Genomic DNA, 22,486 nt, shown 5'->3' with positions numbered 1-22,486 from the left:
ATGGGAATGGGTGGGTAGGGAAGTGGGGGGCGCTATGGGGGACTTTTGGGATAGTATTGGAAATGTAATTGAGGAAATTATGTAATAAAAATATTTAAAAAAAAAAAAAAAAAAAAAAAAAAATAGTTCAGTGGTGGTTTAGAGGTGGACAAAAAGAATAGTTGCTAATAGGTTTGACATTTGTTTTTTTATGTATATATATATTTTATTTTTAATGTATGTGAATACAGTGTTACTGTCTTCAGACACACCAGAAGAGAGCATGGAATCCCATTGAAGAGGGTTGAAAGCCACCATGTGATTGCTGGGATTTGAACTCAGGACCTTTCTCTTAACCGATGAGCCATCTCTCTAGCTCCCCATGGCATTTATTTTTTTATGTGATAAAATGTTACGTTGTTGGTTGATGGTGCATATATCTCTAGAGAGGAAAATATTAGCTATATTTTAATTGAGTGATTAATTTGGCATGTAAGTCATATTTCAGTGGAGCTGTTTTTGTGTTCTTGCATTTTAATCATCTTATATAAAGGGTTGTTAGGAAAACAAGATCACAAGTGTTGGCTTGGGGTTGGACGGCAGCTTTGAATGGGATTGTCTGGAAGAGGAAGCAAGTTAGCCTGGATATAGTCAAAGCATTTTTAAACATTGGTAATAAATGACACAAAAATCTGTAAAGTAGGATTGAGACTACATGCTCAGCTAGGGAGCAGTGAACAAGAGTATTTGGTTGCAGACATGAAATGTTCTCTGAGTCTCATAGGTCCGTGTTTGATAGTGTGAGGCTGTCAGCATTTTCAGCACACATTTGTGAGTCACCAGGCAGTGGCTGGTATTTAAAGCTGAGACTACAAATGATCACCAAGCAAGCGAAGAGTACAGGGAATGAGCAAATCTACATTGTCCCCAGCTTGGGATGCCTAGCAAGAGAAGCAGAGGAAACAAAGGGTCCTCTTTGATCAAGAAAACTGCTTGATCCTAGGACCTGGTGAAGGAAGTGTTCAAGGTAGTGGGTGTAACCCAAGTGGGCAGTCATTGTGGAAGCTGCTGGACAGCACATTAAGTACAATAAGAGTCATCATTTGGCTTTCGTAGCTTTGGGTTGTAGGTGACCTGAGAAACCAAGTTTTCTTGAGTGTTAAGGAAGATATGTAGTTGGAGTGGGTTTCACACACAACAGAAAAAGGTCGTAGGCAGCCCTTCAGAGGATATGAGGGAGGGTACAGTAACTGATAAGAGAAGTTTGAGCAAATGCCAACACCTCTTTTGTTTTTATTTGAGTGGAATAATGTTTGCACACTGATGCTCAGGAGTGAGGGTGTTCTCGTGTAACACTGGAAGTGCTAAGGATATTGGTAGTTTGCCACCAGCCAGAAGGCAGAGCTTGCTGCAGCACTAATAAGTGGGAGATGCAGCAGGGGAGCCTGTGACACTTAGTGCTTTTTGATCCTCAAACCAATCCTGTGAGTTAGGCACTGTGGTGATCCCCACTTAGAGATGAGGAAACAGAAGCCATGTAAAATTATTCCGACATGAAGATCTGCAATGGATAGTAAACAACCTGCTTTCGGAAGGATACTGTTACTTCTGATCCTTAACTGGAAAAAAAAACAGTTTTGTTTAATCTTAAAAACTAAGGCTCTGAGCTGTCTCTTTAGCAAATATCCTGTTTTTAAATCACCCATCTACCTTATCCCTTCCTAGCCTCAGAAAGGGCCAGAAAGCTATCTAATGCGCTCAGGTCAGTGGTTACCCTGAAAGTGCTGTCCTTGTATGATCAGTTTCTTAGACGTGAGACATGCATTCTATTCATTTCTTAGAGGCATTTAGGAGTCTAAAGTAAAAAACCTTCTCTATTTCAAACTATCACCTCTCTGCTGTGAGCTGATTATAGTCTGTTTCTACCCACTAAATCCGGGCTTCCTCCCAGGGAGTCCCAGCCCTAATGGAGGCTTTTGCCTAACACATTTCCCAGGAAAATCTCTCTGAGTTGGAAATAAGCCTATCGAAATGGGCTGAGCACTTGCTGAGTGGATCTGCAAGAGAGCATTTCTTGCAACTCAGTTATTAATTCCATAGAAGGGAGGAGGGTGTGATATTTAAAAACAACAAAACAAAACTCACACTATTGTTTTGTGCAACCTTGTAAACTTAAAATATATTTATAATATTGTCTGTAGGTCCTTTCCAGTCTCAGAAAAAGAACTTATTCCACAAAATTGTCAGCAAATATAAGCACAAAAAGGAGAAGCCTAATGTTCCAGAAAAAGGTACTGGTGCCTTCCGTCCTCCATTAAGGTTTCTTGGTCGCCTCCATTGCAGACTCATCCGTGAGCAAAGCTTCTGTGCACCTCCTTCCTTCTCTCCCCTTTGCTTGCTCAGTGCCATCAGCTCTGACGTGGGGCGTCATCCTTTGTACACTGTGGCTACGCAGATCTCGTTTATTTAGATCTCTGCTCAAATCCATTACTTGCCTCTTTGATCGCAGCTCCATATGAATCCAAAAATTGTTGTTTCTCATTCACATTTGGTATCATTTATAATTTAGTCTTCCAGGCCTCTTATCCATTTATTTTGTTTGGCTATTCTTATTTTTCTCCTATTGGCAGCCTTTCATACAGTGGCAACTTTCCCAAATCCTAGAGTTTATAGTCTTGTGAAAGTCCAGCCATTTGACATTTCTCTACCTTGTTAATTAAGAAATTTCACAGACCGTTTTTCCTACTCCTAAATTGTAACCTCTCTTCCCCATCTATGCTTTGTTGTTGGCGGGACTCTTCAATCTCCGTTAGCCACAGAACAGTTATTTCCAGAGGGCACTAAGAACTTGGGCACTCTCTCACCTCACCCGTCTCTGAACATCCGTTGCCATTGTGGTCTTGATGGACCCTTGCACCTCCTCAGGAGTCCTCTTAAGATTTCTATTCTCGTAGCTCCAGACTCTGATTCTTGCACATAAAGGATAAGTCCTCACTTCTCTCGCAGTACAGCCATGTGACCTTGGTGGCTGGAACTCCTCGGTGTCCTGCATGTCAGTGTCACGCCTGCCATAAACCTGCTCATCTGAGGCTTATTTCCACGCTTTCTGCATGGCCATGGATGCAGCATGTCATGCTTCAACGCTAGGCTTTTACACATTGCGGATGGTCCGTGTTCCCTGTGTGTTCTGTACTGCAGCTTGGACTTAACTTCAGGTTCATACCCACATCAGCTTCGGGCATTACACAGTGCTTTCACTGCTTTCTTCCACCCCCAGGGAGGAGACATTAGCATGTAGGTAAAATGTCAGCTTGTATTTCCTTTTACTAACCTTCAAATTGTCTTGATTAGACTCAAGATATCGTCCAACATATCTCACAAAGGACAGAATTCACTTACTTTTATCCATATTTAAATAGTCCAATTTGTTTACCTGGAAAATAGTTTCGAGAATAAAATAATTGAAATTGAATTCTGCTTGATGTGTGTGGTGTTTGATGTTCAAGTCATTTTGCACACACTTTGGTGCTGTGTGTATCTGAGCTGGGATTAGAGTTTCACTGTCCTTTCCTTTTCTGTCCTTTGTTTTTAGGAAGTGGGGATAAATGGTCACACAAGCAATTTTTCTTGGATGCCATTCACCCTACAGAAGGTAAAAGCAACCTATATTATCTAATTATATGTGGTTTAAGCCAAAAATGGAATAATTTTGTAGTCTATATAAATTCAAAATGTATCGTAGAGTCAACCAATATTAGATATATATGCTCACACTGAGATTGTTTTTTATTTTAAATCAAAAGTGTGCTTTGCTGCTAATCATCAGACAGTGTGGCATATAGTGTTTAGTTTGATAAAAGATTTGCAGCCTTGGGATCACACTGACTCTAGACTCGAGTGGTTTTTTAACCATGTGTCAGTGATGCGGGAGCATAGGAGTCAGGGCTGAGGAGCAAGGGCCCTCCGGCCCTCCCTGGCTAACTGGGCATGGCAAGCTAGTAGAAGTGAGTTTTGACCTGAGTAATGTCCACCCATTTTCCAGTACCTCTAAGTATGTTGAAACAATTCACCCGAGGCATATGTATAGCCAAACTAGTCATAAGTCCTAGTACAGATGTCAGTTTTAAGTTCCCCATACCCTACTTATATATACTATAATTGTAATGATTGTCATATACTGAAATGTTAGCTTGGTGTTCATTTGGGGGAGTTAAGATGCCTTCTCTTCCTCTAACCCCTCTCCCACAGACAAACAAAATATTTTCATTATAGATCTTTTAAAAGACTTACTACTTTAGTGCTTAAGCATGTACTTCATGAGATCTGGGTGTGGTTGTGAATCTCTGCACTTGAAAGGTGGAGATTAGGAAGCAATCAAATGTTACCCTCAACTGCTCAGTGAGCTTGAGGCCCAGTTGGGCTACATGAGACTTTGTTTAAACAGTTAATTCATTTGAAAAGCCAATGGTACCTTTGAAATATTCCAGTTTATAATTCTGTATGCAAGTTGTATTCTCTTTGTATCAACAAAATGGAAGCTATACCTAGTGAGCCACCCACTACAAATGAATAAATTGGGTCAAGTGTAGTAGTGCAGCTCTGTAATTCAAACATTCAGAAGGCAGAAGTAGGATTACTACAAATTAAGTAATCTATGGCCTGAGGCTATGTGGTGTTTTCTGGGCTAGCCAGCAATATGCTTAATACTAGATTGTGCTCTCTTGATGACTGAATCTACCACCCCCCACACACTCACTTGAAATGTTTTTTTTTTTAATACATTTGACCCTGCAGAAATGCAGAGTGCATGTATAGAGTGATGTGGAAAACTCATTTGACATGAGTTTGAAAGATCTGTGTTCTCAAACCTGCCACTAATGAGCACTGTAGGACACATAGCTAGACCTCACTATAATTTCCTCAGTATGTGTACAAAATTCATGTACAGAGCTTGCGGATGACCTACATGGTAATACATAAATGTTAAGTTCCATGTCTCTCCTAACACACAAAGCTTTTTCTCTGGTGTCTAATGGGGTCTGGGATGCTGGATGCCAGCAGCTCTGCTGTCCTGCCTTGGGTGGAGGTAGGCAAGGCAACCAGTTTTGAATCTGCCATGCAGTCCCCAGATGTTAGTAGAAGTGGGGTTATTGATGATACGTCATTACTTATATATTACTGACGTATATTGAGCAAAACTTTGAAGACCCAGCTCTGAAAAGTGTGAATCCTTTACTTACAAGAGAGCACAAATTCATACATAGCCAGAAAGATGGAACTCAATTTGAGCATCAGAAACTCGTCGTTGACTGGGAACTCGTCGTTTCCAGTGACTCGCTAGTTATTGACTCTGATGCCATTCCCAGTACTTAGTTATTCAGGTGGTAATACTGAGCTACCCGGGCCCTGTCTCATCCTTTCTTATACCTATGGCCACATCACTGTCTGTTAACCTTTGTGAAACTTTGCTTTGCGGGGCGTAAATATAGAAAGACAGGATGAAACCACAGTACAAGGTACTTTTAGAATGTGTCAGAAAGAAGGGGAACGTGTCCACTGCCTAGAATCGGCAAGATCTTTCTTGTCAACTGAGAAGACCTACCGTAGTCAGTTTGTCTTTCCATGGAATGTGGTGACTAAAGGTTTTTAACTCCACAATGGTGGCATGATGATAGTTAGTACCTAATGACACTTAGAGGGCTTTTCTTTCTGTGAGTTTTTAACATTTTGATTGTAACCCCATTGAATTAAGGACAGTTATTAGCCCCAAACACCTGATTTAAAAAAAAAATGTAGGTCAATTAAACGATAAAGACAGAAAAAAACAGAATTCTTTCTACTTAAGCACTTTGGCCATTACTGTTTCATTTTTCCAAGCAGATCTGTCGACTTTCAGCCCTCATTGGGTTTGCTGTAATCCCAGCATCCTGGAGACTAAGGTGGGAGGGGTTTCCTGGAACTTTAGGGAAGCCTGGACTATGTAATAAGTGCCAAGCTAGCCAGGGATATGTTGCAAAATCTCCATCAGAGTAGTTTCCTTGCAGTTTGTAATATAGTTCCAGGAATTCATGGCAGGCAGCCTGTTTGTACAGGGAGATCTTTAGATGTGATCCATACACCCCTAACTGGATCTGTTTCCCATGTTTGGAACTGTTGCTCTATAACTCCAGCAAGATCTCTCAGAATCATAGATCTGGCTCCTTCATTCCTTTCTCTTTTCATTCGGCATCTGACTTGTTTTAGTTCATGGGAGACCAACCAAAGGCAATGAGATTTCAAATACAGCCATAATGATTTCAATGCAACTGAATTTCCCAGTTGGAATGTAAATTCCTGATTCTAGTAGCCTCGTGGGGTGCAGTCCAAGTACAGTGCTGTTTTCCCAAAGAATACTCTTCCACATTTGGGGAGCACTTTGGAAAACAAAGCAGTCTCTTTCTGCCACCGTCTTAATGTGGCTCCAGGAGTGAGCTGGCGTTATCACCCTCAGATGATGCACTTCACGTGTGCTATGGTTATTGTCGAGTGTGAAAACCAGCCCTGTGGACTTGTTCCTGTGTGCCTGAGGAATTTTGTGTGTTCAATTAAAAGTCTAAAGAGAAGTGACTAATGTGCTTTTGGATGGCAAAGTCTTTCTTTTCTCACATATCCGCTTGTTTGAGTGGGGGAAGAAAGGCTTGATTCCCTCCCGAGCTATTTGATTTTGTGCCCCACATGCTCTGCCTCTCACTTACTTTGCTTTGGTTGGTGTGGCTGAGTACTGTTTTGTCACAGAGGACTATGTATTTGACTCACCCTGACTGTCCTCAGTTCTTCCATCTTAGTAGATTGTCCCTGAGGGGTGACCCTGTACATAGGCCTCTGCGCATAGCTGTGTTTTCTGGATTTAATATCAAGGCAAAGTGTGGGGCAAGCGAGGCTTTTAACTCTCCACTCTGTACCTCTCTAACACGGTCTTAGCTCTTATTCCATACCTTTGTCAGATTTGAATGATCTGCAGGGTCTATGATTTCTTCTAGATCTGATACTAGGTTTAGGTGAAATGATCATAACAATAATAGGTTTAGCTGTGTAAGTTTGTTCTGGGGCGCTGACACAGAGTTCCCATGGGACTGTATTATACATTGCCTTGCATCTAGTCTGTAACTTGTTACTTCTTTGCTTTCTCCTAATAAGCTGACATCTAGAACTTGACTTTTGCTCCTGTCTGCATGTGGACCTGAATTCTCCTCCTGTACCTGGCCTTTAGCAGCCATGCCTTTGGTCTCTAATGTGTCTTTATCAGGGTCATCTGAAGAGACTTTCAAAAGAGCAATACTTAGTAGAATGCCGTTACCTCAGGGCCCACCAGTGAAAATCAATAAGTTAAAACAATGATAATCCACAAGTGTCTCTCCGACTTGGGACCCTGGACTGACAAAGATGCTTCTTTTTCTCTACACCATTATTTTCTACAAAACCATTAGTGTAGGCTGTGGTGAAACTACCCTTTTAGGTCTGAGTGTCTTCTTTAGAGTTAACCCAGCCCAGTTCACATCTGTCGGAGAGACACAGGCTCCCACAGTTAGTAAACTGCAGTTCAAGAGGAGAGCCCTTGTGTCTGGGCTGGATTCTCTGAAATCTTGTTATCTCAGGAAGTCAGATGATGTCTCACAAACCATTTGGCCTTTTCTTTTCCTAACACAATTTTCTTTTCACTTTTGGACCCTGTGCTTTGCACTTCTTACCACAAGTTTTAGATTTTTTTTTAGCAAAGGGAAATGAGTATGTTTTGGGGATCCCCACCTGTGAAGTAGCAGTGGCACGGGAGAGTTGAGCAGAAATCCCTCCAGAGTGACAGGAGGGATAAGCAAAGCTGAGGCTTATGAAAGCGCAACAGACATTATTTGATGTTCATTGCAAATACGGGTTTGGCTTCTTTCACCTCATCTGAAGCTTTGAGTTTTAAGGCTATCGAGTCATTAAACTTATTTGAATTATTCCTAACTAAATTGTTGCAATTTTTATTAGAGCTTTTATATTTAAAGAGCTTACATATATATTTCCATTGGCCCATGCTAAGCTAAGAAACAAAGAACCTAAGCCTGAGTACCTATGATGAAAGCTATTCTGCTCTTGAACCTGGGACTAGGTCTAAATTATAAGAAGGCCTTTTCTCTGATTGTGCAGTCCATACTTGAGATAGTGTTTACAGACATGCTTACCAGGTGTTTTGAGGCAGTGCTGTGAAATCAGTAATTGCTGCCTTAAGCCTGTCCCCACACAGCCATTTGTGTCGCAGTACTGAGATACCGATACAAAGCCAAAGAGAAGTCCATACTCTATTTTGGTGGAATTGTAGTAATTTTCTTATGTGTTTGGAGTGTGAATCAACCTCTTCATTTCAGATATCTATGAATTCCAGGGCAAAAAAAAAATTCAATAATTTGTAGTCCTCTTTTGTCAAGGCTATATCTAAAATCACTATAGAGCTAGATTAAAATTTTCAATTAGACTTACAGGAGTATTTATACCAGCAGTGAGTTTCACACACTTAGAGCTATTCTTATTAGATTTTTCTCTTGCTCTTTTTTTTTATACTGTACATATATTTTTTGTTTTTGTTTGTTTAGTTCGTTGGTTGGTTGATTGGTTGGTTTTTCAAGACAAAGTTTCACTGGCTGTTCTAAAACTCACTCTGTAGAGCAGGCTGACCTCAACTTTAAAAATCCTCTGGCCTCTGCCTCCCAAGTGATTTCCTGACCTAGCCTTCCCTTTTCTTTGTCAAAAATGATTTCTGTGCCTACCATTAGGAGATTGAATGACTACTAACATTTTCCTGTCCAAAACCTTAGCTCAGCCACTGGCATTTAAAAACAAAAAAGAAAGAAAAAAGCCCCAATCATGAAACGTGGTTGCTTTTACTTTTATAAATCTATTTATTTTAGATGTATGGATGTTTTGCCTCCTTGTGTGAGTATTTTATGTTCAAGTATGTCTGCATATCACATGTGTGCTAGTGTTCTCCGAGGCCCAAGGACAGCATTGCATTCCCTGGGATTGGCGTTCCTGAGGGTTGTTATTTGCCCCTTGGGTGCTGGGAATCAAACCCAGGTCCTCAGGAAGAGCAGCACTGGGCTTAGTGCTGAGCCACCTCTCTAGTCCCATAGGATATTTACTTTTTAATGATTAGTATACTGTAATTACATGTTTCTTTTTTTTAATTTTAAAATAAGGTAGTGGAAGGAGGAATACATAAGGAAGTTAGTGTGTGGGACACGTGTTCCCATGTACTCAAAACCAAGGAAGAAGACTTTTATTGGCCTATACCTTCCATACCCTTGATGGGAGTCACTGAAAATTCAGTCCTGTGTTATTAAATGATTTATTGGTTTTGTAATTATGGTGCCAAAACCCAGTCTCTCCATGAACTGTGCTTCATTCAATTATCTCATTAAATGTGTTCACTCTGTCCAAGAATTCAGAGTTTCATTTGCATGCTGACCTTACCAATGTTTATCTTATCCTTATCTGATAAGTCTGTATGCATGAGAAAAGTTTAAGCCTCACAGTTTTTCTACTTTGTCCAGCCTGGTGCTTCAAGGTAAATGTCCCAGCTGTTAATGTGAATATAAGAAGTACATTTTTAATCTCTGTGTCTTCAAACAAGAAAGTACTGTTATCATCCTACCCAACTGTACTGGCCCAGAAGGTCTCAGAAAGATGCCCTGGCCACACCCAGAACTTGTGATCTCTTAGGATACAGGCAGGAGGTTTGCATACATTAATACCTGCACCTACCAGATCAAACACTGTACCAAATCCAAAGATAATGAAGAGGGAATGAGAGAGCTGAGGGTGGAGGTCACTGGTAGGATGCAGGTCACTCATGAAATGCCTGCTGTTCATACGTGATCTAGTCCTTCACAGTGTAAAAGAGACATGAGAGGATGTGTTTGCAACCTCTACAAATTTAAGGAAAATATAAATAAGTAGCAAACAAATTGTGGGAATTTTTCATTTCTTTCTTTTTTTCTTTTCTATCAATGTTTTGGAAATGAGTGTAAATTTCCCATTCAGATGGGTCAGGCATACAGAAACATGTCTTTTCCAGAATGGTGCTGATGCCTTATGGCTTTGTGTATAACTGTGTGTTTATCCTATTTCAGCCATATTTTCCGAAGATAAAAGCACCACAGAGCCTGCTTATAAGGTTAAAAATGCCCTATCCATTCCCAACACTCCAGAACCAACAACAATGCAAGAACCTTTGGTGGGCAGCCAAAAGAGAAAAGCAAGGAAAACCAAGATCACACACCTTGTCAGGACTGCAGATGGCCGAGTATCACCAGCAGGAGGTACTTTGGGTAAGAAGCAAGATGTTTAAGTCAAGGTTGTGAGAGCCAGCAAATGTCCACCATGGCTGCCCTGGCCTCCAAATGACTATAAGCCAAGTGTCACTTCTCAATAAAAACCTGGTGTGTTTTTGAAACTTTCACCTTCACACATGCCCTATTTCATGCTCTAAAGCCACAGCTGTTTCTCCAAGTGTGTGTCTGAATCCCTAGGAAGGAGAGGTAATCTTTAGGGGTATTAGCTGCTTTTCATCAGAATGCCCCCAAACAGTCTTAAGTAAATTCCAGAAGAGCCTAGACTTTCAAAGCTACTAGATGGATCTGGGTGAACTCATGGTGTTCTATTCATGTCATTACAAGCCAGATTATTAGATATTCAAAGCAATGAATTAGGGACCTAAAAATATATTCAGCGTTTTCTATAGTGCTGATTCAAGCCACTAGGGGAGCCTGAGAATATGTCTGCATCTCTTGTTTTTCTGATCTAAACAGACAGTAAAATTACCCACTTCCTTTCTTAGCTGTGATCTATTCCTTGTTTATGGTGGTTTCTTTAAAATTTTCTGAAAGGCTCAAGGTTAAAGGGTAGAATAATGACTCACATGCCCTGAAGAGCTTGGGGTGTCAGCTAGGCACAGTGATCTGTGCTGTCGTCCCCTGGTGGGTGCAGCATTCCATCTGATCTGATCTGGGTTAATACCAGTCCTGAGAGAGATGAACTGCTTGCTGAGTTAGGAGTAGAGGGCCATTTATTAATTTTGCCCCTTTCTTGTGTCTTGTGGTTCTAAATGATTGTTAGAATCACAAGGCAGATTGAGACTCCTCGTTCTACTGTCATGTCAGAGGGGAGACTTTGAAGGTTTTGTGAGTGGGAGGTCAGTGTGAAGACCAACGTCTCCCAGGGGTCTGGCTGGTCCTCTCCTCACTTTCTAATGTATATTCTGTTCTGTGGCCTTCATTTTACTTTTTTTATTCTTATTTCACTTGTATTTACTTATATATTAAAAAAGTAGTTGCCATAATGGCATTCTTACTCATGTATGTAATGTGATTTCATCATATTACTCTGTTTTCTCCCCTGACTGGTCCCCCTTTCCCAAGTAGTCTTTCTATTTTTCGTGTGTAACTTTCATTTTATAGATTGTTATGTCCTTGTTCATTTATTTCCTCATTCATTCTCATTTGTAGGAAAAAAAAGAGAAATGTTAGAAAATAACCCCCTTTTACATAGGAAAGCCCTATGCCACTTCTGTGTCTTAATTATAACAGCATATCTTTGATTGGTTTTCTAAGTTGAAATATTATTTAAAATCCTGTCTCTCCTACAATGTCTGCATATTCAAGAAAATATTCTCCCTTTGTTTTTCCGTAGGTGCTAGAAAATCCTTTGATTTTTGACCATGAGGTCTTTGGAACAAAGGGACACCATGGGAGCCCAGCAGGATTGATTATCTGTTGTTCAGTCCATTCTTCCCCTTAGGACTACACAGGACCCAAACCGCACATTCCTGTGACGGTGTTACCATCACACAACTCTTGGGTTTCATTTGGGCTACAACCTACCCAACCCTGAACCGGCTCTTTGTGAATACAACATACCTTCTCCCCATTGAGGTTTAGGGTAGAGTCTACAGTTGCCATTGGGAAAGAGACTCTGTCTAATCCTTGCTACTTGAAGGTAGCAGACAGACATGGGCAGGACAAATAGCTCTCCACACTGTTGCACACAGTGCTTCCCCAGGATTCTTCTCTGAAGGAGCCTCCTGTGATGGATTTCTCTTTTGTTTCAGATGACAAACCAAAGGAGCAACTGCAGAGGAGTCTCCCCAAAGTCCCTGAGACATACTGCGGTGATAATTGCTCACACAGTACGGTTGAGGAGCCACGGAGCAGTACTCCAGAAATGCCTGCTGTGTCTGCATTCTTCAGCCTCGCTGCACTGGCTGAGGTTGCAGCCATGGAGAATGTGCACAGGTGAGTGATCAAACGTCAGTCCAGGAAGCAGTTTGGAGACCGGCCGACTGTTCCAGAACTGACTGGCATGTCACACAATGAGCTGGCTTTCCTCCTGAATTCAAGGACACGGTTATTTATATGTATGTGAGAATTAACAGTGCAGGGAACATTAGCGAACATGGCAACTACGTATTTTATCTGAATATCAGAGTATCCTGTAGCTAAACTTTATTCCCATGAAAATCCTGTGAGTAAAGAAGCAGGATTATGTAAGCATTCTGGAGTTAGGTCCTGAAGGAGGTGGGGGAAGGGCAGACAGTGTCCTAAGCATGGTGACTACCCTCTCTCACTCCTAGCAATTGTTTTGTATACGTTGGGAGAGGCTGTGCTTGTTAATTTTCTGTTGCTCTGATAAAACTCCATGACAAAAGCAACTTCAAAAAGAAAGGTTCTATTTGAGCTTATGGTAGCAGAGGCTAAGAGTACATCATTGTGGGGAGCCATGGCTACAAGCAGCAGGCCTAGTGGCAGGAGAAGGTAGCTGAGAGCGCTATCTCAACCCTGAGCACAAAGCAGACAAAGGAAACAGGAAGTGGGGAAAGACTAAAGTCTTCCCCATCCTCCCCAGAGATTGTCTCCATGACCTCCCCATACACCACCACTCTCTGGACCAAGTACTCAAATATCCAAGCGAGTGGAACATTTTTTATTTAAGTGACCACAGTTGCACTTTTCTCATGGAGGTGTTGTGTGAGTGACTGTGGCATCTTGGTGACAAAGGATTTTGTTAGTTGCCATGACAGTATCCCGTCAAAACACCATGGGTTCAAGGTAAGGGCCATCTTGACATCTGACTTATGGTACACAGAGCCCATTTTTTCTTCAACTCTATGATCTGCAACTCAGTTTTCTCACCTTAACTTGAACATGATGATATTGCCCAAAGAGTCAAAAGCTACAAGGAGCTGACCAGATTAGTCATGAGAACTCTTTGGTTCCCATAGAAAGAATATTAAGTTCTAGCTTCTGCTACTCAGAGGATTCTTTGGGAAAGAAAGGACTTTTTTATGAACACAGTTTTTTGTTGTTGTTTTGGGGTTTTTTTGTTTTTGTTTTTGTTTTTACTTTTTTATTCAAAGTAGATTCCTCCACTGGAGAGTAACTTTATTTATTAGACTTTCAGTTGAGTACAAAATCTTTAAAATCCCAGCATGCCATTCTTACTTCCTGGCAAACCTGAAGGCCCAGATAGCAGCTCTGTCTCCTCCCTTTAGTTGTTAATCCTAGTGTCCCCCTCCCAGCAGCCTCCAGGAAGTCCCATTCTTTTTCACTAGCACAGGTAACTTCCCACTGGGGAGTGAGTGCTGGCAGACATTGCTGGGATCTGGAAGCCTGTGAGGATGATGCTTCTCCACTTGCACACTCAGAGAGCATCCTAGAAAAGGCCTCAGTCCCCTCACTGCTGCAACCTCCTCCTGTGACTGCATCATTGTCCTGTCAGCTAGCTTTGCAAAAGCAACACCAAAGCAAGCCTTTCCACTCTCAGCAAACCTGCTCCCTGCCCTCCACTGCCCTGCTGCACACTCAGGAATTCTGACCCTGTCCAGCGAGGCCATGCTTGCCTTTGTACATCCTCACAGGTGAATTGCTGTTCCTCTTTCTAGCCCCTATGTTTAATCCCCTGCTCTCAGACACCCTCCTCCTGCCTCATGCAAGGGTATGCGTACCTTTCTGAGACCAGCTGCACGTTGGGTTATAAATGTATCTGCTGATATTTCATCTCCTTGATACATTTTGAAAACAAAGCATTGGTTTTATTTTTTGGCTTAGGTGGCTCCTGTTCTAGCAGGAGAATAGATGAGCTAGCTCCCAGTGTGTGGCTCCCTAACTGTGTAGGGATAGGAAAACACTACGTGTAAGACTTTTCTGTCGCTTTCCACTAGAACAGCATCAATTACTAACATTATGCCACTAGCCTAACAAATGTTCTTTCTATTTTCTTTTTTCCTTTTCCAGTATTCCCTAAAATTCTTTTAAGTACACATAATAATAAAGGTAATAAACCAGCGTGTTAAATCCATTTTTCTCAAAGAAAGTGCTAAACCTATTGGACAGTTAGTACTTAACAGCAGCCATGCATGAATGAACAAGTAAATAGAAATTTGGTCCTAGTATGTATTCTGTTTTTAAAATCTTTACTATCGCGTATACTTCTAGTATTCTATATAACAGAGTTATTTTTCTTTTTTGCACACTAAGAGAAATGTGGGTATAATTATAAAGCAGGTTTTGCTGCATTTTAAAATCTTGTCCTGTGTGTCCTGAAGAACTTTATTGGGAGTGAAACCCGTGGAAACACTGCTGTCTTTTCAGCTGTTTTCAGTGCTGTGTTGTGCACTGTAGGCCAGGGCAGGGGCAGCCTCAGTGTGCTTGTCCGGGCATGGCAGGCTTGTTATGGTAACAAAAAATACATTGTTAAGTTGTTGGAAGGGTGGGGGGAAACACATGACTTTTCAGAAAAGAAAGAAGAGGAAGGCAAAAGTAAAATTCTAAGGACAAATCCAGCTTTAATTAAACGACTAAATAGCAATTAATTACTATTGAGTGGGACAGTGGAAAGTTTCTATCACTCCTTGGTCCTTGCCTATCTGATTGTATGCCCCCAGTAAGTGACATTTTCCCTCTTGTTTTACAGAGGTCAGAGATCAACTCCGCTCACCCATGATGGACAGCCAAAAGAAATGCCGCAGGCTCCTGTACTTATTTCTTGTGCTGACCAGTGATGCGCCCTTTAATTGTAAAACATTGTGCTTTACCTTCTACCCTAGCCTTGTCTTTACCAGGGATGCTAGCAAGTCCATGCAGCGGGAAGCACAGACTGCAGACAAGTGCTTGTTGCCCCACACAGCCCAGAACCACTTGAAGCAGAACTTAACATTCTGGGTCCATTTGTTGTTTCAGAAGCCACAGTTTCTGAGGGCAGTGTTACTGTGTGATACTGAGTGAAAGCAAAGTGGCCTAGACCTTTGCTTTGCATGGAGGGAAGGCTTTTGATGGTGACCAGTGGTGACTTGGTAAAAGGCTGCCTTTGCTGTAGCTCATCCAGCACCTCTTTTACCAACCAGAGAGTGTGAAACTAGTTTCATATATTATCTAGTTATTCTTTCAAAACAAACAAGAAAACCCTGACGCACTGCACTAGTTATTATTAGATATTCTTAGCCTTTTGTACATGAAGATTTAAGTTCTAAGATGGTTTATATAATAGGTTATACCTACATTTATATTGTAGAATAAATATTAAAAAGCCTGTACCAGAGCCTCCCAAGCAGCACGGGCAGGCAGATGTACCATTGTTAGCGGTGTATGCTCGGCCTTGTGGTCCATATATTCTGCACTTTTATATTTGCCACCAGAGTGGTAGTGGTAGTTTGCTGGCAGAGAGAGAGAGAGAGAGAGAGAGAGAGAGAGAGAGAGAGAGAGAGAGAGAGAGACTGCTGACTGAGAAAGAGAATATTACAATTCTTACAATCTGAATTTTTTTCTTCGCCTTGAGTGACCAAGAAGAATTTGCTTGGGGCAAATTGTGGCAAATATTTTCCCAGACAGGGGAAGCATCCTGCAGATTACAGATTACTGATGTTTTCATGCCTTGAGGATTCTTTTATTTTTACACAGGGGTCTAAGTGACCAATGGATCGTTCATATAAACAAACAAAAAAAAAAGACAAAAATATTATTCAGAAGTGACCTTAGTATTACTTCATTATTCTAAACACATTGAAGATGCTCACTTCATATGGACTTGGAGCTTCAGACCTTTTACATCCATCACACACAGACCGGACGGGTGGTGATTGCTATGCACGGCCTAATAGGCACTGCAGGTTTTAGGAGCCATTTGGAGTTTGTATTGTTGAGGAAGTATTGAGTAAACGAGGGGGGAGGTGTGTCTGAAGCATGCCTCTCAGTCAGATCCACCTACAAGTTTCTGTTTCCTTTTTATGTTTTGTTGCTTTTAAGCATAAAACCAACCATATGCCAGTGCCAAGTGGATTTAACTGGCTTACAACATTCAACATATTGACTTAACCACCTGATGTTCACAGTGTCTTGTTTCCTAGCAACAGATGCTAAGTGATACATCAAAATTAATCTGAGGCTACAGACTTTACAGGGTATTTGTTCCATAGCACAAAGTATTTCCCCACTCTTGCATCACAGCACAAACTACCAAATTTTGATTTTTGGATCCCAGCAATAATTTTTAATAGTTTTCAAACTGGTGGAATTTTGATAGTGCTAGCTGGAGTTTGAAGCTTTTGAATTAGATCTCTAAATGGTGACAGTTTACATGGTTTTATCTAGCTTTCTTATTTATACTTGACTGGATTGTAATGTTTTTTTTTCTAATTGTAATTTGACCTAATAGCCATATAAAATGACTCTATTAACACTGTCTAGGTCTGGCTTCTCACGGTTGTAGATATTACTTCAGTTCCGGTGCTGGAAAATATGTACAACAATACTAACAGCATTGAAAAAGATAGAGGTTTGTTTTGTTTGTTGTTGTTTTTCCAAAGCAGGTGGGGAGGGCAGCAAAGTGTTGGAATTATGTCCTCAGACTTTATGTTTATTGTGGGGATGGTGGAAGCAGGAAGTGGTGAAAGGTGAAGCAGTAGGGATAGCTTAGCCCCATTCGCAGGAAGAGCCCCAGATTCTAGCATACTGTTTTTACTATGATAACTTTTAATAATATTTTCTAAATTTCAAAACAAAAACCTGAATGATTGGAAATTGCTGGGTCCTGATGTCGGTGGCTGTTGGAGTTTGGACCACTTGCTAGCAGTGATTTAAACATGATAATTAGCTAACCCCCAAAAACATAATAACAAAAATAGAAAACCAACAATTGCATTGGTGCAGAACATGCATCTTGACAATGGTACTAACTTGTTATTCTCTAGAACACATTAGAATAGATCTATTTTTGCCAGAGCACCCTCCCTCAGTCCTCCGATACATTTCACTAGAGTCCTTTAAGAGATTGCTGTATATTCCTGAAACTTTTTTTTTTAAAGAAGCAAACAAGAGATAACTTTTTTCTACGTGGTTAATATCTTACCTGGTCTGCTTTTCCTAAACCCCAGTGGCTTTTACTTTAGTCAGGGTGGGAAGGGGAGGGACTTACTGGATATGACTGTTTTCAGATTCTTTAAAAACAAACCTTTTTGTAGAAATGCTTAATTTTTAAGCGGTTAGGCACTGAGAGTAGCAGAAATCCTGCAAAGCTTTATAGTTCTCCGAGTGAGGTCTTGATTTCAGTAGCTGTGCTTCTTATGCCCCGGATCTGCTGGAGAGGGGTGTTGGTATTTTCAGGTAACATTTGTTAGCACAAATCTTTCAGTCTGTTACATTGTCCTTCTTCACTCTATCCGTGTTGTCATCTCCATTTCACGTCTCTCCTTCTGGAAACTGGCGTTGCTGTGTTGCTCTGGTGTGTACTTGTGATCCGCCAGCAAGCACCATCCACACTAATATTCGTCTCACAGCATCCTCATGAAGACAAGTCGTTGCACCTTATGTATATCTCAAGCAAACCAAAATGCAATCTTCTGCTTTGTTCAGTTCTAAATCATTGTAGTTATATCTTTCTGAAACCATTTTGCATTTAGTTGAAATTGTCAATATTTAAGCTTTTAACCTTCTGGATTCAAACCTGTATATAAAATTTTGGAAGAAGTCCTTGCCCTTCTGTGCAGGGCTGGAAGTGGAAGGTTCTGTCTCAGGTGCAGACTTAGTACTCTTCCAGGCTTCTTTAGCCCTTTATTTATTTTAGGTATTCTGGTATTTCTGATGTAATTTTGAAGTGTCTAGAGTATATTATGGTAACTAAAACTGCAGCTCTGAAGCTGAGTGAAAGAAGAAAATACTGTAAGATGTCCTTGAAGTTTTGTTTGGGTACTGTAAATGAGATCAGGAAGAGGAAAAATGTCTCACAGCCACATTGGAAAGCTACAGGTTCTTGTCCCCAAATTAGGTTAGTCTCAGATGGTGGATCAAAACTCTAAATTCATTTAACCCCCTTCCTGAGTGATCTTGTCACCCCGGCAGCCTATTCCCCACAAGTATGAGAAATCATTTTATCAGATGTTGCCTGGAAGCCATACTGAAATAATTCCCACATGATCACTGTTGTGCTCCTTCTGGTCCTTACAATTGCTGGAGGAAAATGATGACAACACTATGAGTGGAAGGGGCATCTGAACCATCAGGGTTGGAGTCTGACGTGTTGAATCTCTTGTTTTCTTACTATGTCAGATGCTTTGCTAAGTCATAAAAAATGTGTTTGCACTCTGCAATCTTTGGCTCAGTGTATGGAAGTGTTTGCACCGATGTAAATGCCCAAGCACATGATAAATTGCTATGGAACAGACATTAGCTGAAAACTGAATAATGTGTTCTGTTTATAGAGTGGGGTGGGGTGGGGAATACCGCATAACTCTGTTCTAAGCTTGGCATTTGATGTTAATGTGAAGCAGTGGGTCCATGCTGCCTGCTAAACTACTGTATGCGTCATAAGTGTTGTGAAGACCAGCAGCTGAAGGCTGGAGGACAGCAGCCATTGAACAGAGGAGAAGCACCACTGGTTTATTGGGGGAGAGGAAGAAAATCAGAAGAGGCCCAGAGTCACCATTTGTAAGAAAAATGTTGGGGTGTTACATGACGCTGTTGAGAGTCACCCTTGATTGCACTGCTCTCCACAGAGCCCTCAGATAAGGCCAATCCTCATGGGCTACCTCGGCTTTCAAAGTTAACTTCAGTAAGTCTGTCTTTCACCTCTACATTCAGTGCCACGATTTTCCACTGCAGTGTTTCAACTTCACAAAACCAACTTCTCTGGAGAGAACAACACCTTGCTGTGATGGGCAGTAGAAGCAAGTGCTTACCACAGTTGACCTGTAAAGTGTTTGGAGTGATGGCTAGGTGGAAATTGGATTTAGCTTCTCCCCACACATCCTTGTTTTGCACTTTATGCAAAGTGTACTAATTGCTAGTTAGATGTTGTTTCTGTTCATACAGGCATTCCCAAAGAGTTAGACTGGACTTGGTTTTGAGTTTGCAGATTGTTAAAGTCTTACTTAGATTAACTAACAACGTGTGTCTAACGAGGACAGAAGCAGCTCTGTAGCTCACGGACCCATGTATCTGAAGAAGCGTCAGGGTTTGATGGACTACTTTGTGAAAGTGATAGCTAAGTTGGTATTACTCCATGCCACATGACTGTCCTTTTCCATGGGGACATTGTTACCTTCTTACATTTCAGAACAAAGAAGCAACAGAAGTAAATGACATGTTTGACTTCTTTGTATATCTGCACCTATCTGTGCTACTCTTTCCTTCAAATATATAAATCACACATTTATGAGGGAGGAAAAGGTTCCTCTTTTGACCAAATTTTATATGTGGTGGTGTGATTTTTACTGATAAATTCACAGGAGGAACTTTGTAGTCAAAAGTTCTGTGGTTACTGTTTTGTTTTGCTTTGTTCTTTTTTGGCTTTTTTGTTTGTTTGGTTTTTTGTTTTTGTTTTTGTTTTTTTACTTTCTTTCTTGGCAGCCAGCGGTCAAACTGATCATGCCTTCAAATTTATTTTCATACACAGAACTAGTTTTTGTGAACATTATTACTACTTCCAAAGATTTTCTGATAACTTGGGCCAGAACTGGTGACTGAGTAACAAGGGTCTGATTGAATGCCTCCAAACCCACCCACAACACGAATCTTACCTCACAAGCTCTTACCTAAATCATAGAGAAACTCATGTTCCATGCAATGTCACTGACTTCTCTGTTGCTCTCCAGAAGGTGTTTGCTTGCTCTTGTCTCCTGACACCTCACATTAGTGCCTGGGCTCTCGGAGCAGCAGAACCTAGAGTCTGGAAGGCTGGGGACCTTGAGCTTTTAGCAAGTGTTCAGCCACATTTTCATGTCATTAGCACTAACAAGCCTCTGGCTCTCAGGAATTTGTCAAAAGGTTGATGAAACCTCCTGAGGTTCCACACACCAGGTTACAAACTGGTTCGAGTAGGTTTGAACTGCTTACATACATGTCATAAATTAACCATAGCTTCATTTGACCCCGGGTCTTAAGTCTGTTGACAGTTTCAGCATGACTGATTCGCTCATTTTATTTTTTTTTTTAATTTTGCTTTGGAAATTGGCTTGGTTCTTTTTAGAGTTGGTGTAAACATGCCATGTAATAAATGATTTCCAGTTAATGGTACAAGAGAATTATTGCTTTCTTAGATGTATGTGTAGTAAAAGTCAATAAACACATTTATATAATTTCTTCAAAATCTTATACCTAATTTGATGTTTCTAAAAACTGCACATGTAAGTCATGTGTATAACATGCTAAAGTACTTTAACTGTGATCTTAAAACTGAATAAAATATTTAATAAAAATTTGAAATATTTTAAAGATATTATTCAAATACATTTCTTTATGTTCTCACTACCGACTATAGAATATGTGCCTTCAGTGTTATCCTGTCCACTAAAAATAGTAGAGAAAATAATAAAGGATTCTTCAACCGTTTCAGAACATCGGTTAATGGTTTCAACCTTCCACTGTTCACCTGAGACTGACCATTGTCTGAGGAGTATTGATTGCTTTCCCCTAATGTGGAGGGTGGAAGGTAGAAGGGAGTCCAACAGAAGAAAGAAGATTAACTTCAGGCTGCCACATGAAATGAGAGCTTTTAAGAGAGCTTAACACCCTCTTCCTTAGATTGTGGTGGGCCATGGCCCACCAGTGAAAGCTAAGATCTCAAGCTGACCAACACTTAGGAAAAGGCAGGCAGTTCCAGATTAGCCATGGCCATGTAACGAGGCCCTGTCTCGGTCAATGCAAAATCAAAATAGTCTAGAAACCGTGTGGACATCAACATAGATGGATAGTAGTAGCAGATATGGTCCCCAGTCCTGGACCACCACCCACTTGTGTTTGGAACCACTTACTGGGAGTGGTTGCGTTACTCCCTTCCATTGCCTTGGGGATAGAGAATGTTGCCATGGTGCCTTTACTGTAAATGTACATGAAGTGCTAGTTATTCCAGGTCCAAGTTGGGTGGCTTCTTGAGTATATTCACAGGATGTAGAGGGGTCACACATGGTTGCAAACAATGTGATCCCCACATGAAAATTGAGAATTTCAGGTTAGCTTCAAAGTGATATTCTAAAGTTGTTCTAGGAGATTGAATGGTGTAAAAACTCAAAGTGGGTTAAATTCCTATCTGTTCATACTTAGGTATGTGAATAGCTTTGTTGGTTTTTTTAATAAAATTAATCTACCTAATGAATTACAAAAGTTAATCTATACTCCCTTCCCACTACTGAGAATAAAATCAGGAGAGTTAGGCTGCTGGAAGAAGAGGATCCTTGCTAAAGATACAAATTCTGTTAGAAAAAAGTGACACTCTGTGCATATGTGTAATTATATAGTGTTCTATGTATCAGTACTGTTGCAAGGAAAACGAAAGTGATTAACAGTTAAGTGTGGTAAAAACAGTAGGACTGACTTAAGATGCTAGAAATGAAAGTTATCATATTTATCTCAAATCCTTTTGTTTTGCTGGAATTACAGACTTTCGGTACATGCAAAGGCAGTTTGCATTTTGAACCTATGAACCCATCACCCGTATCCAAGAGATTTTCTCAGTCCCTATTTTATCTGTGTGCTGTTTGTCTTCACTCCAGGCTCCAGCACCAAGTGTGTGCACTAAAAACATCTGGACATTTCAGACACAGCCTTTGAATTGAGTGCACATTCATTTTGTCTTATTACTTCTCCACAATACCCAAGGTAAAAGAAACCCAGGCGGTCAAAATATAGATACGCTGGAATGGAGTTTACTTGGAATTAGAGAAAAATAATAATAGCTAGCTGCATCTCCTTTACCTGACCAAGGAGAGCCCTTTCTAAGAAGTCTTTGAGTGTGTAGGCAGATGATGGGTGGAAGTTGGGGAGCGTGTCTTGTGTGCTTTTCTTCAGGTTGAGTGACTTGAAAAGCTCCAGGGCTAAAACTGTTAACGTGTACATGTTAGCTGCTTGTGTAAGTCTCCCCACCCCATGCCCCCAGCGCAGTCTCTAGTGTCTTCCTCCCACTCTGCCTTCTGGCTTCCAAGATGTGTAGAGATATCTCAGATGTGCTC

At 40.8% G+C, this 22,486-nt stretch overlaps 1 protein-coding gene across 14 annotated transcripts in view; it reads left to right on the top strand.

The window, feature by feature from the left end:
• The window catches only part of Bbx (BBX high mobility group box domain containing), a 243,810-nt gene extending 221,739 nt beyond the window's left edge, over window positions 1-22,071 (top strand). For 10 of the 14 annotated variants that reach the window (XM_029470809.1, XM_029470810.1, XM_029470819.1 and 7 more), the window contains 5 exons: window positions 2,181-2,270; window positions 3,572-3,631; window positions 10,128-10,325; window positions 12,104-12,287; window positions 14,965-15,444. In XM_029470809.1, coding sequence (XP_029326669.1) covers window positions 2,181-2,270; window positions 3,572-3,631; window positions 10,128-10,325; window positions 12,104-12,287; window positions 14,965-15,052 — 620 coding nt within the window. In that variant the 3' untranslated portion in view covers window positions 15,053-15,444. Of the gene's footprint in view, window positions 1-2,180; window positions 2,271-3,571; window positions 3,632-10,127; window positions 10,326-12,103; window positions 12,288-14,964 lie in introns of all 14 variants that reach the window. The other 4 variants (XM_021185666.1, XM_029470818.1, XM_029470820.1 and 1 more) reach the window with 3 other exon arrangements.
• Window positions 22,072-22,486: the final 415 nt, after the last annotated feature.

This window comes from Mus caroli, chromosome 16 (genome assembly GCF_900094665.2).
Source record: "Mus caroli chromosome 16, CAROLI_EIJ_v1.1, whole genome shotgun sequence".
NCBI lineage: Eukaryota > Metazoa > Chordata > Mammalia > Rodentia > Muridae > Mus > Mus caroli.
The sequence above is the reverse complement of the archived record's forward strand: the minus strand, read 5'-3'. Positions and strand labels throughout refer to the sequence as shown.